Source organism: Alosa sapidissima, chromosome 6 (assembly GCF_018492685.1).
Source record: "Alosa sapidissima isolate fAloSap1 chromosome 6, fAloSap1.pri, whole genome shotgun sequence".
Classification (NCBI taxonomy): Eukaryota; Metazoa; Chordata; class Actinopteri; order Clupeiformes; family Clupeidae; genus Alosa; species Alosa sapidissima.
In genome coordinates, this window is record NC_055962.1 from 1,423,391 (window position 1) to 1,435,808 (window position 12,418).

The 12,418-nt window shown below is 43.1% G+C and overlaps 1 protein-coding gene across 2 annotated transcripts in view; it reads right to left on the bottom strand.

Moving 5' to 3' along the window:
* Positions 1 to 12,418, bottom strand: part of cnih3 (cornichon family AMPA receptor auxiliary protein 3) — a 151,164-nt gene that overhangs the window by 57,098 nt on the left and 81,648 nt on the right. Inside the window, exons 5-6 of one of the 2 annotated variants that reach the window (XM_042095631.1) lie at positions 1,292 to 1,435; positions 409 to 1,041 (exon numbers count right to left, since the gene is read on the bottom strand). In XM_042095631.1, coding sequence (XP_041951565.1) covers positions 933 to 1,041; positions 1,292 to 1,435 — 253 coding nt within the window. In that variant the 3' untranslated portion in view covers positions 409 to 932. Of the gene's footprint in view, positions 1 to 408; positions 1,042 to 1,291; positions 1,436 to 12,418 lie in introns of those variants that run through there. The other variant, XM_042095632.1, reaches the window with a different exon arrangement.

Here is a 12,418-nt window from a genome sequence, read left to right on the forward strand (position 1 = left end):
GAATGAACATTCTTCAGAATGCAGCTGATCAACCTGTCTACTTTCACTTTCAATGAAATCCACTAGTAAACGGATTAGGGTCACTATGCTACTTGCGGCTTGATATTTGGAAAGATGTGAAGCACAAAACCCGTCGTCATTGTCAGCAGCCTGTTATAGCCTACATTACAATGGTCTGTGTTATAGAGAAATATAGCCTACCTCTGACCGACAGACCCCCCCCCCCAAAAAAAAAGTAAATAAAAAATACTCAGCGGATCTATACAAATTGCGTGGGTCTCATTTTCAGGTCGAAAAAAACTGAAAAATCACACCTGAGGCTTAGAATTAACTATTTTTTATTTATGTAAGTTCAGGGTTTGTGTCCTTATATTTTGTAAAAGTTAGCAAGAAATACTGTAAGCACTTTTAAATTTAAAAACCTATCTGCCAGCCACCTACTTTGCGTTTCTCTCACTCCAGTGTGACGTTATGAAATCGCTGCTCTCTCACTTTGATTGAATGGATTGTTTGTGATAGATAATTCAATGCAATATGCGGAGTGATTAATAGCAGTAAAAAGTTTGAATGGGGATGTCCTGGGACACCTCTACCCTTGATGACTCAAGGAATGCCTCTTATCCAATCAGAAATTAATAAATAGTTTGACCGGATCTAATTGTTGTATAAAGACTTATTATAGCCTTGAAGCTTAAAGTCCTTGAAATATTGAAGACCAGACCAAGGGGCACCATCTGAGAGCAGTTGCTCTGAATGTTAATAATAATCAGTACTTAACCTTTGCATGAATGCAAAATAAAAATACAATTCCAAACAACAGCAGAGAGAATACCAAACCCTCTGCCAAGCAACAGATATTCAGAAAATAAGAACATGCAGAAAAGGGAAGGAAACAGGTTGTCAACAGATTTCCAGTATCACTGGGGATAAGGCTATTGTGAAAACATAGCAGGGGAGCACAGTGAGGGCAAATAGTGAAGGCTGTTGTAAGGGGGTGAGATTGGCTCATATTTGAGAAAGGTGTCAGAGTAAACAGAATACCTGTATGGAGAGAAACTCACTATTACCACTGGAGCATGAAATCACAACTCAGGTCCAGTAAACACTAATAAAACAAATTAATCCATCAATTAAAATCCTGAATGTGTGGAGACTAATACTACATGACCACACAGAGAGCTAAGATATTTTCTAAGTTTAAAAATGCTAATTTGTATTCACAAATCTATAAAGTTTTGTTTGGGACACAAAACACTGGTCATAGAAGACTGAACAAAATAAGACCACCCACCAATATAGATAGTAGAAAAAGGAAAGCACAAAAAAGGACATCTTGCACCAGGCCTCTTTTTGGCAAAACTTGAGTGTGTCCCCATTCATGACAGAGGCAGGGTCATAGAGAACTTCTTTTGTATCAGTTGGACTATGGAAGTACCTGCCAAAGAGGAAAAGATACAGGGTGTACAGTAATTAAATATTAAACATATGTCCTTCACATAACCATATTTCATCAAAATTAATTTGAAGATGATACCTCAAGAAAAGTGGCAAATTGTTGCATAGTGTTGTTTTAACATCAGCATTTCAACTATCTATTAAGTACAAATAGGAGTAGTTTAATGCAGACAGCTTTTTACACTTACGCAAGAACATTTGTGACACATTGTGACATTAGGCTACGGCTCAGCACGTGTGTAACTAAACTAAATGCTTTTTTTATTGTCAATGCAATGTTTTTCCTTTAGTCAAGCACCGGAAAGGTCTAACCTGGATACGCTCATGTGCACTGTAGGTGTCAGTCTTTGACCCCATACACACCCCATCCCCTGACAGAAACTGGGTGCAATTTATTAAAAAAGAAGATTGAGACACTGACATAGCCTCTGAGATATCTGTAGGCTACACTCAAAAAAAGTGTTATCTTTTGAAAAATAGATTTAAAAAGAACCTAATTGCAATGACCAAGTCACTCAATGAGCAAAGTGTCAAGTGTCTAAAACTAGATAGATAGATAGATAGATAGATAGATAGATACTGTATTGATCCCCAAGGGGAAATTCAAGAACAAAACAAGTATAGGGGGTAATAGTAGAGCAGTAGCCAGAAAAGTTGTGGATTCGACTCCTGGCTGCCACCGTTGTGCCGAGTTACTGCCTTTTGCCTTGGCACGTCTTAATTTGTAAGCAGATACCGTATTTTCCGGACTATAAGTCGCTCCGGAGTATAAGTCGCATCAGTCAAAAAATATGTCATGAAGAGGAAAAAAACATATATAAGTCGCACCGGACTATATGTCGCATTTAATTAGAAATTTATTTCACAAAATCCAAGACCAAGGACAGACAGAGACTGTGTAAAGACACATAGAGGCCAAAAATACTGTATTGAGAATTTACCGGGAATGTTAATGAAGACAAAGCTGAGGAGCGAGCCAGCTGATAATTAAGGCGGCCAACGAGGAAAGCCCGACGGTAATTGTAAAGCAATTTACAAAAGATTCACTGAGCAAAAATGCTGATGTGATACATGAAAATGTAACTAAAAATGTGGAGAATACAACACAATCAAGCATTTTGGGCGATGTAGAGGCCCAAGCCGGCAGCAGAACGATAGAATACGGCAGCAGAATGATAGAAAACGAAATGTTGTATCTTAAAACTAAGAGCAAATGCTCGGGAGGCTACCTCCGAGAATGAGAGAGAAAAATATGTGCTTTAAAAGAGTGTGTAGACGAAGGAGTGAATGGCAGTGAAGCTGAGGCGAGCCCGACAAGGAGGGCCCGACGGTAATTGTAAAGTAATTTACAAAAGATTCAATGAATGAAAATGCTGATGTGGTACATGAAAATGTCGCTAAATATGTGGAAATGCAATGCAATCAAGCATTTGAAGGCACGAGCCGGCAGCAGATTGGGATGCTCACAAGGCTACCTCTGAGAGAGAAAAAAAAGATGCATGTTTTAACCTTATTATTGATTACTAGGCCTTCCACGGCACACCTCCCCCCAACATTCTAAATCAATTGTATGCACCATATTGCTATGTAGCATAGTAATATTATACACCATTTGAAAGCTTGGACTCTTGTACATTTTTCATGTACAATCTGCATACTGCTTTACATTGTCAGATTAACCTTACTATGTCTCAATTTTAAAGTACCAAAACTGTTAACTCGTGCTCAACCCACCAGGGGAATTAATCATAGTAATCCTATTATGATAAAAACATCTTCGGTTAAGCAAACCCCTCCAAAAATGCAACTTACGCTTGCTTTCCGATCACTGTCAAATAAGACTCCCTTGGTTAATGAAATTATTACTGACAATCATATAGATGTAATGTGCCTCACTGAAACATGGCTTAAACCAGATGAATACCTTCTATTAAATGAGTCTACACCTCCCTTCCATTTGAACTACCATGTACCACGCCACAGTGGCAGGGGAGGTGAAGTAGCTACAATTTATCACTCTAGTCTTCTCACATCTCCCAAGCTCACGTCGAAGTTCTAGTCCTCAATCTGGAAAACTAATCAGCCTGTAATCGTGGTCACACTGTATAGAGCCCCCGGCCCCTACACTGAATTCCTCTAGAGGAATTTTCTGATTTCCTTTCCACTTTAGCTGTCCAAACAGAAAAAATACTTATATTGGGTGATTTTATTATTCATGTGGATAATGTGACGATTGTCTCACAATTGCATTTCACTCCCTAATTGACCATGTCGGTTTTTGCCAAAATGTTAATTCACCCACACACCAAGATAACCATACAATTTATCTAGTCTTGTCATACGGCATAAACATAGAACAGTTAAGAATCTTACCACAACACCCCACCTTAACTGACCACCATCTTATGACTTTTAAAATGACACTACACTATGCAGTACCTAACTCAGCTGAATACTACAGTCGCGGCCTATTTGAAAAAACTAATGCAAAAAATTCCACTTATGCTTGCCTCATGAGGAGATATGAGAAGGCCCTTTCCTTAACCCAGCCGAGGTTGATCTGTTAACCGATAATGTGATGAACTCATTACGCTCAATCCTAGACTCTGTAGCACCACTCAAAAAGAAAATAAGAAAACAAGTAAGACGTGCTCCATCGTTTACCACACAGACTAAAACTCTCGAAAAGCACGTAATAACGAAGTAACCCAATCTATCCCTATAAGCCTAAACAGTAATGACTTCATGAACTTTTTCAATGACAAAATTGAATCAATTAGAGATAAGATTAATAACCGACCAGTTTCACCAAATACAGTATACATATTCCATTGCTGAACGATAGCAAAAACATAATAGAATCACAGATGACCTCAAACGACATTTAATTAATTTACACCTATCGACATATTAGACCTCACTTCCACAATTTCCTCATCAAAATCTACAACTAGATAGATAGATAGATACTTTATTGATCCCCAGGGGAAATTCAAGAAGAAGAATTCAACTAGTCTAGGCTACTAGACCCTATTCCTACTAACCTTCCTAAGACTGCTCTCCCCTTCCTGGATAATGCTTTGCTCCAGATTATAAATAATTCAATGCTATCAGGGCATGTACCACAGTCGTTTAAGTTATCTGTTATTAAGCCATCCCTCAAAAAACCTAGCCTTGACCCTAACAACCTGGCCAACTATAGGCCTATGTCTAATCTCCCTTTCATGTCAAAAATAGTGTCCAGACAAATTGGTGCCTTCTAGACTATGGTAAAATATGGAGTGCCTCAAGGCGCAGTACTAGGGCCCCTGCTATTTTCTCCCCTAGGCTCTGAAATTAGGAAACATGGCATTAATTTCCATTCTTATGCAGATGATACACAACTATACTTCTCCATAAAACCTGATGAATTAACTCTGTTAGCCAAACTTGACACATGCACTGTATAAGAGACATAAAGACATGGATGACAAATAATTTCCTGCTTTTGAACTCAGATAAAACAGAAGTCATGGTTTTAGGTCCTAAAAAGATGAGGGATATCCTATCCTCATCACAGGCTACATATAGTGATCTTTAACTGACCTCATCCACAAGTGTTAAAAACCTATGAGTTATAATTGACCAGGACCTATCACTAAATAATCACATAAAACAGATCACCAAAACGTAATTTTACCATTTAAGTAACATTTCAAAGATAAGGAAGTCCTAATCCTTACCAGACGCTGAGAAAAAATAAGGAATGTACAGGCACAAGCATATATGTGTCACGGCCCACAGACTCAGGACAGGGAGATAGAGTTCAAACAAGATATTTTTATTTAAATGGAAAACCAGGAAGTGGGTTGTCAAACCCAGGCCAGTACTAAACAGAAGTTCCACAGGAAACAGTAGGCCAAGGAGGGTCCAAAACACAGAAGATCAGCAAACTTAACGGAAGAAGTCCCAAAACACAGAAGATCGACTTAACAAGATCCAAATCCGGAGGTGACTCGAGGGGTCAGACCAGGAGGACACTGGAACAGGCAAGGGGAATCCAGGAGGAGTATTCCTTGTGAGTCAGGCTGGTGGATAGCACCTTGGTGTCATCTCTGACGAGGCCAGACAAAGACTGAGGGGAGACTGGAGTTTAAGTAGGGAGTGAGGCTGATTGGGAACAGGTGCAGGTCATTAGTAAACTGGGGAGTGTGAACGAGTGAGGGGAGCTTCAGGAGAGTGAGCAGTGGGTGTGGCTGGAACAGAACCTGGTGTGACTGTGACAATATGAACATAAAAAATGTTTTATCTTCGTTAGGGATCCCCCCCAATAGTCATGGGCCTAACCGCTGAACACACGGTCTGCCACTGGTAGATAGTAGTACACAGTTGATTTACAGAAGGTGGTTTAGAGTAATATGAATTAAATATAAATATGTGCAGTGTATTACCTTATACAGTAAGAGCAGAATACATATGGCTATGTAGAATTATGTACAACATAGCCTACAGGTGCCAAGTAGCAGTAACATTATAATAGTAGTAAGAATAATATAGATATATGCAGTATATGAACAGAATATAATATAATAAAACAGAATAAATATGGATATTCAATATGAAAAATATAGAGATTATGTACATAAAGTACAGCTATGTGCAGTGTGGTAACAGTGCCATTGTAGTGCAGAAACAGTAACACTATAAGAGTAGTAAGAATAAATGGGCAGGATGAATAGTATGAAGATCAGTAGAATTACCATGTAGGTAACATAACATGTGCTTATTAGGTATTAACAGTGCATAATAAGCCGTTAACAATTCATTACTAACAGTTAGTTAACTGTTATCATTTAATAACATTAACTAACTGTTAACATCCAGCTTGTAAGTGTTAATAAGCAGCCTTTTAAGTTACTTACAAACATATTTGTTAACAGTTGTAAGTGTTAACAAGCAGCTTGTTAATGCTTGTTAATGGTGTATAAGACAAAGAGGTGGATAACTAATACGCTTATAAGACCTTTCTTACCTGTTTGTAGTAAATTTGGCAGCTCCCCAATCTAAAGTGAGGACCATGTAGCCTATAGCTCCACAAGCCTGACCTTCTATCTCTATCTACTGTATCTATCTAGCTTGGTTTAGCTGTGAGAAATCCGATGATGTTCATTATCTTACCAGCTATGATATTTTACAAATATGTTTCTGATGGAAAAATGGTGTTTAATTAATGTAGCAACAGACCACGAATGTTCGCCTCTGTTCAAGGCAAACTGAAACATGTTTCAAATCGATTGTCTATGTTTGCGACTTTGAACGCACCCACTTGTCATCTTTAAGCCTTGGTTGCTAGGTAACCAAACTATATACAAAGCTGGCATAATATCTTGACTGCTGACAAACTGTTTTATGCGTTCACCACTTTTCCATCAGAGACATATTTGTAAAAAGCATAGCTGGTATGATATAGAACATTATCGGAATATAGAATCAATATGAAAATTTTCTTCAGGAAGACAGATAGGAATGTAGCTCTGTTAGTAACATTTCACACTATAATGCAGGAGACCCGGGTTCGATTCCTGCTCACTGCAGCAATTTTGAAGGTGCATTTCTCACAGCTAAACCAAGCTAGATACATACATAATTGCAAAATTTGACGGTTGCAGAAAGAAATGGCTCATCTTTAATGCAATATCTACATTGTTCCAAAGGCACATTCTGCTTATTAATCTATCCTTTTAAAAGGCTAACTGAAAAAAAAAACACTGGAGAACCCTTTTGCAGTTATGTAAGCACATAATGTAATCTGAATACTGCTGCCCTGATCTCAGCTGGTATTTTGTCTATAATGGGGTAGAACGGAAATTTTTAAGTGACCCCAAACTTTTGACTGGTAGTGTATAGGCAGAAAAGTGTGAGTTCCACATCCTTTTTGGGCTTTGTTATCTCTGAAGGTGTTGTTGAGATGGACTCATCCAAGATCAAGGCAGTAATTGATTGGCCTACCAAAGTCCCTCAAAGATCTGCAGAGGTGTATTCACAACTACAGTTCCCTTGCCTCACCTCTGACTCCCTCCTCTGTCAGGTTTTTCTGGTCGGAGGCAGTGGGAAGGCTTTGCAACTACAAGAAGTGCCTCACCTCTACTCCCATTCTTATCATGCCAAATCCATCATGTCAGTTCATTGTGGAGCTGGATGCCTCTGAGGCTGGAGCTGTCTTGTTCCAGAGGTCCAAGTGTGCCTTTTTCACCTGCTGAGAGGAACTACGACGTGGGAGACAGAACTTCTGGCGGTCAAGCTCACTCTGGAGGAATGGTATCATTGGCTGGAGGGCTCTGAGGTTCCCTTTCTTGTATGGACTAGAAAGAAACCTTGAGTATTTGAAGTCTGCCAAACGACTCCACAAACGCCAGGCCAGGTGGAGTCTTCTTTAGCCGATTCAATTTCATCCTGTCTTTTCGTCCAGGTTCCAAGAATGCTAAAACTGATTCTCTCTCTCGACAGTTTAGTGCCCCTCCCTAACCACCTATTTGTCCCCAGTTCTGTCTGTTCTCAGGTTCTGGAGTGGGGTCACTTCTCCTGACTGACCTGCCATGCCGGAGTTAGGAGGACTAAAGCATTTCTCAAGTAACATTTTTGGTGTCCCCGAATGGTTGCAGGTGTCTAAGCCTTCATTGCCGCCTGTCAGGCCTGCGCACAAACAAGAGCTCAAATCAACCACCCATCAGACTCCTTCAGCCACACCCGGTACACAAACAACCATGGTCCTTGGCCTTGGATAGCCTTGGATTTTGTGACTAGCCTCCCACCTTTCAACGGTAACACTGCTTACTTGACAGATTCTCCAAGTGCACTTTGTTCCCCTGTCTCCTTCTCCTAAGGAGACAGCTTCCTTCATGATCCATGGGATGCCCTTTGACATGGGTGTCTGACCGAGGTCCTCAATGTGTCCTCGTTTTGAAAGAAAGTTTGGCTTATTGGAGGCACTGCCAGTGGGACATTTTTTGTTGGATTGCCTCAAAAGTAAAACTAAGGTACGTTATTGAAATTAAGGATTTTAAACTCTGTGAAGGTAAATGCAGGTCTCTTTTATGTAGGAAACCCATGCAGAAATAAAACTAGTCACAAATTTGATCATGTTGGTATGAGTATATGTTGTATTGTGTGATTCCTACAGCATAAAAAATATACTAACGTCATAGAAACGTTGTAACCACTGTGTTCACCACTATGGTTAGATTGATTTGATTCGTTTAGATCAGTGTTTCTCAAAGGCAGACGTGGTAAAATATAATATAGATGAGTTGTTTGCAATATTGAACCAACTTGTATGTAAATCCAAACAGTTCTGCAACACTGTGTAAGCTACGCCAGTTTAAATCATATGAGTCCTCTGACACAATAAGCAAGGTGCCAAGATAATAAGCAAGGTTGTTCAGTGAGTATGTCTATTGTGTAATATACTGTTGAAGTAGGTCTACTGTTTTTTTTTTATTTTTTAGCTAGGTGGTCCGTGAAGTTTCTATTTATTGGTTAAGTGGTCCTTGGTCTGAAAAAGTTTGAGAAACACTGGTTTAGATCCAGTGAAATTACTACCTTGGCAATGCCACGTCATGGCTTTGGTACTCAAGCAAGCATGGAACATAGCCTACTGGAAATCTAATGACTTAAAGGAGAAGTTTGGTGTGATATTGACCTAAAGTTTGTTGAAACATGATACCGAGTGTGAACTTTTGTCTCATAGCTCATCTCAGCTTGTCCCCTGCACTCCGAAATCTGGCACTAGTTAGCCGATGCTACCAACAGGTTTTTCGTTGGGGGTGCCTCGGGCATCGGACTAGCCATGCAAAAAAAACACTGTTTTACACCATTTTACGAGGCTCAAAGTAGCTCCACAATTCATTGGTAGACTTCCGAGGGCCCTGGCATTTAAAATGAGACATTGAGAACTTTGAAAAAGCACTGGTAGTTTATTAGACGATTTATACAGACAGTACCTTCAGGAAGTTTACCGTTTGCTGCCATCTTGAATTCAGTCACGATAAGTCGAGCAACGAGTATGAATGAACAGGTATGATAAGGGATTAGATTCCAAAAATAATTCCGTGGAAATGCATGGATTCCAGTTGCTTTCAGTAGCAGCAACTGGAATGTATGTGTAACGGAGTAAAAAGAGTTGCTAGTTAAATTATATTAAAATTGATGCAACTACGCCATCTAGAGGCAGGTTGATTCAGTGTGACAGTGGGATTCGCGTTGTGTTTACCCAGACTGGAGATTACGAGATACTGGGTAAGTCACACAATTTGGGAGGTCTGGGATAAACAATGTTTTCTTGTAATTCTAAGTGCATATGTCTCATATTTTGTCATGTAATGTACTTATAATGATTTCAGTTAACTATTTTGAGTTCAGTTGATGATTTATGCGTCTTGTAAAGTCATGTTTTAGAGACTTGCAACAAAGCATATTTCCATGTGAACTAGCGTGCTAATTGTCACTTGCTTTACATGTTATTTAGATTGTTGTCCTGAGATCTATTTGCTGAACCCACAATTCCACACTGTCATTGTCAGACACCAAACAGGACGAGGACCACAATTGCGTCACGTTCAAAAGTTTATTTAAGGGTTGGGGGTTTCAGGGGTTCCGGGGGGGGTACAGGAGTTCCAAGAGTCTGCGTGTGTGTGTTCCCCCAGTAGCCGAACAGCGAAGGCAGGAGCTGGATGATCCGGGAAGTCCTGGGGGAAACACACACACAACAGCAATTGAAACGAAGCAGCAGTACAGTCAAGGACTAGGCGGTATACGTAGAAGAGGGACGGAAGGCAGGTCAAGATTACCGGGGCTGGAGAACACAGAAGTAGTCGAGCGGGTCCGGGATCACAGGCAAAGAGTCAGAGGCGTTTTCAATAAACAGGCAGGTAACTGGTGCTGGTTGCAGACGATCTGACAAGTGTGGACTGAAAAGCAAGGCTTTATATAGAGGGCATGATGAGTGGTGAATGCAGTGCAGCTGGTAGGTAACGAGGGTGAGGCAGAGCAGAGCAGGAACAGGTGGAGGTCATCAGACTTCAATCAGCACGTGTTACCAGGCAGAGAGAGAGCTCATGACAGAACCCCCCCCCTAAGGGACGGCCCCAGAAGTCCCCAAGAGTGACACCACGTCGGGAGGGCGGAGGGGAGCCGGTGGAGGGCTAGAATTCCTCCGAGCGGTCCGAGTGAACATCCTCATCCTCGGAGGGAGCTGGAGGGTCGTGGACAGAAGACGGGACAGGTACCGAGACAGGGTCAGGGTCAGGCACATGACAGGAAGCCGGGCGGGCAGGACGGTTAGGGACCCCTCTGGGGCGGCCCCTACGGATTGCAGGTTGATCAGGATGCAGACGGTGGAAGTCGGCGATGAGTGTCCGGTCCACAATCCGACTGGCTGGCACCCAGGTTCTCTCCTCAGGTCCATAGCCCTCCCAGTCGACGAGATACTGGAGGCCCCTACCTCGCCGTCTGGACCGAAGCAGGCGTCGAACGGTGTACACCAGCCCACCGTCAACGAGGCGAGGAGGAGGAGGAGGAAGCGGCACGGGGACCAGCGGGCTTTCATGCGTCGGCTTGACTTTCGAAACATGGAAAGTAGGGTGCACCCTCATGGAGGTTGGCAACTGGAGCCGGACTGCGGTTGGGCTGATGACCCTCTGGATAGGGAACGGGCCGAGGAATCGAGGTGCCAGTTTACGCGATTCCACCCGCAGTGGGAGATCCTTGGCTGACAGCCACACCTTCTGGCCAACACGGTAGGCGGGTGCCGGCGATCTTCGGCGGTTAGCCCCAGTGGCATAGCTGACAGCTGACTTGAGTAGCGTGGCACGAGCTTGTGACCAGGTACGACGGCAACGGCGGGCATAGGCGAGGGCAGACGGGCAGGACACATCTCCTTCCTGGCTGGGGAACAGGGGGGGCTGGTAGCCATACACACACTGGAAAGGTGACATACCAGTGGCAGAGCAGGTGAGGGAGTTGTGAGCATACTCTATCCACATCAGTTGTTGTGCCCAAGCCTGGGGTTTGCGAGAAACCATGCACCGCAGCGCCTTCTCCAGCTCCTGGTTTGCCCGCTCGGATTGACCATTGGACTGGGGGTGGAACCCAGAGGTGAGACTCACTGTGGCCCCTAGAAGACGGCAGAACTCCTTCCAGAATGTAGAGGTAAATTGCGGGCCTCGGTCAGAGACAACATCCCTGGGCAGCCCGTGTAGACGGAAGACATGATCAAGAACAGCCTGGGCAGTCTCTCTGGCAGATGGCAGTTTAGGGAGGGGAATGAAGTGTGCCATCTTGCTGAACCGGTCAACCACAGTGAGAATGACAGTCATCCCACCTGATGGTGGGAGGCCAGTTACAAAGTCCAAGGAGACGTGGGACCAGGGTCGTGTGGGCACAGGCAAGGGCTGGAGTAAACCAGCGGGGGGCCGAGTGGAGGACTTGTTCTGATTGCAGGTGGGGCAGGCACGGACGAATTCTCGGACATCCCTTCTCAAAGAAGACCACCAGAAGCGCTGGGCAAGGAGATGGCAGGTGCGGGCGGAGCCCGGGTGGCAGGCAAGGCGGGAGTTGTGTCCCCACTGTATGACCCGGGACCTCAAATTATCTGGGACGAAGAGACGACCGTCTGGGCATGCACTGGGACTGGGATGGTCACGGAGGGCCTCTTGAATTTCCTCCTCGATATCCCAGGTCAGGGCAGCTATGACGCAGGGATCGGGCAGAATTGATGCAGGTTCCTGGGAAGGGGCGTCATCCTTATGAAACTGACGGGAGAGAGCGTCCGGCTTGGTGTTCCGAGAACCTGGGCGGTATGACAGGGTGAAGTTGAATCTGGTGAAAAACAAGGCCCAGCGGGACTGTCTGGGGTTAAGACGTTTGGCATTGCGGATGTATTCGAGGTTTTTGTGATCGGTCCAGACCAGGAACGGAACTGTGGACC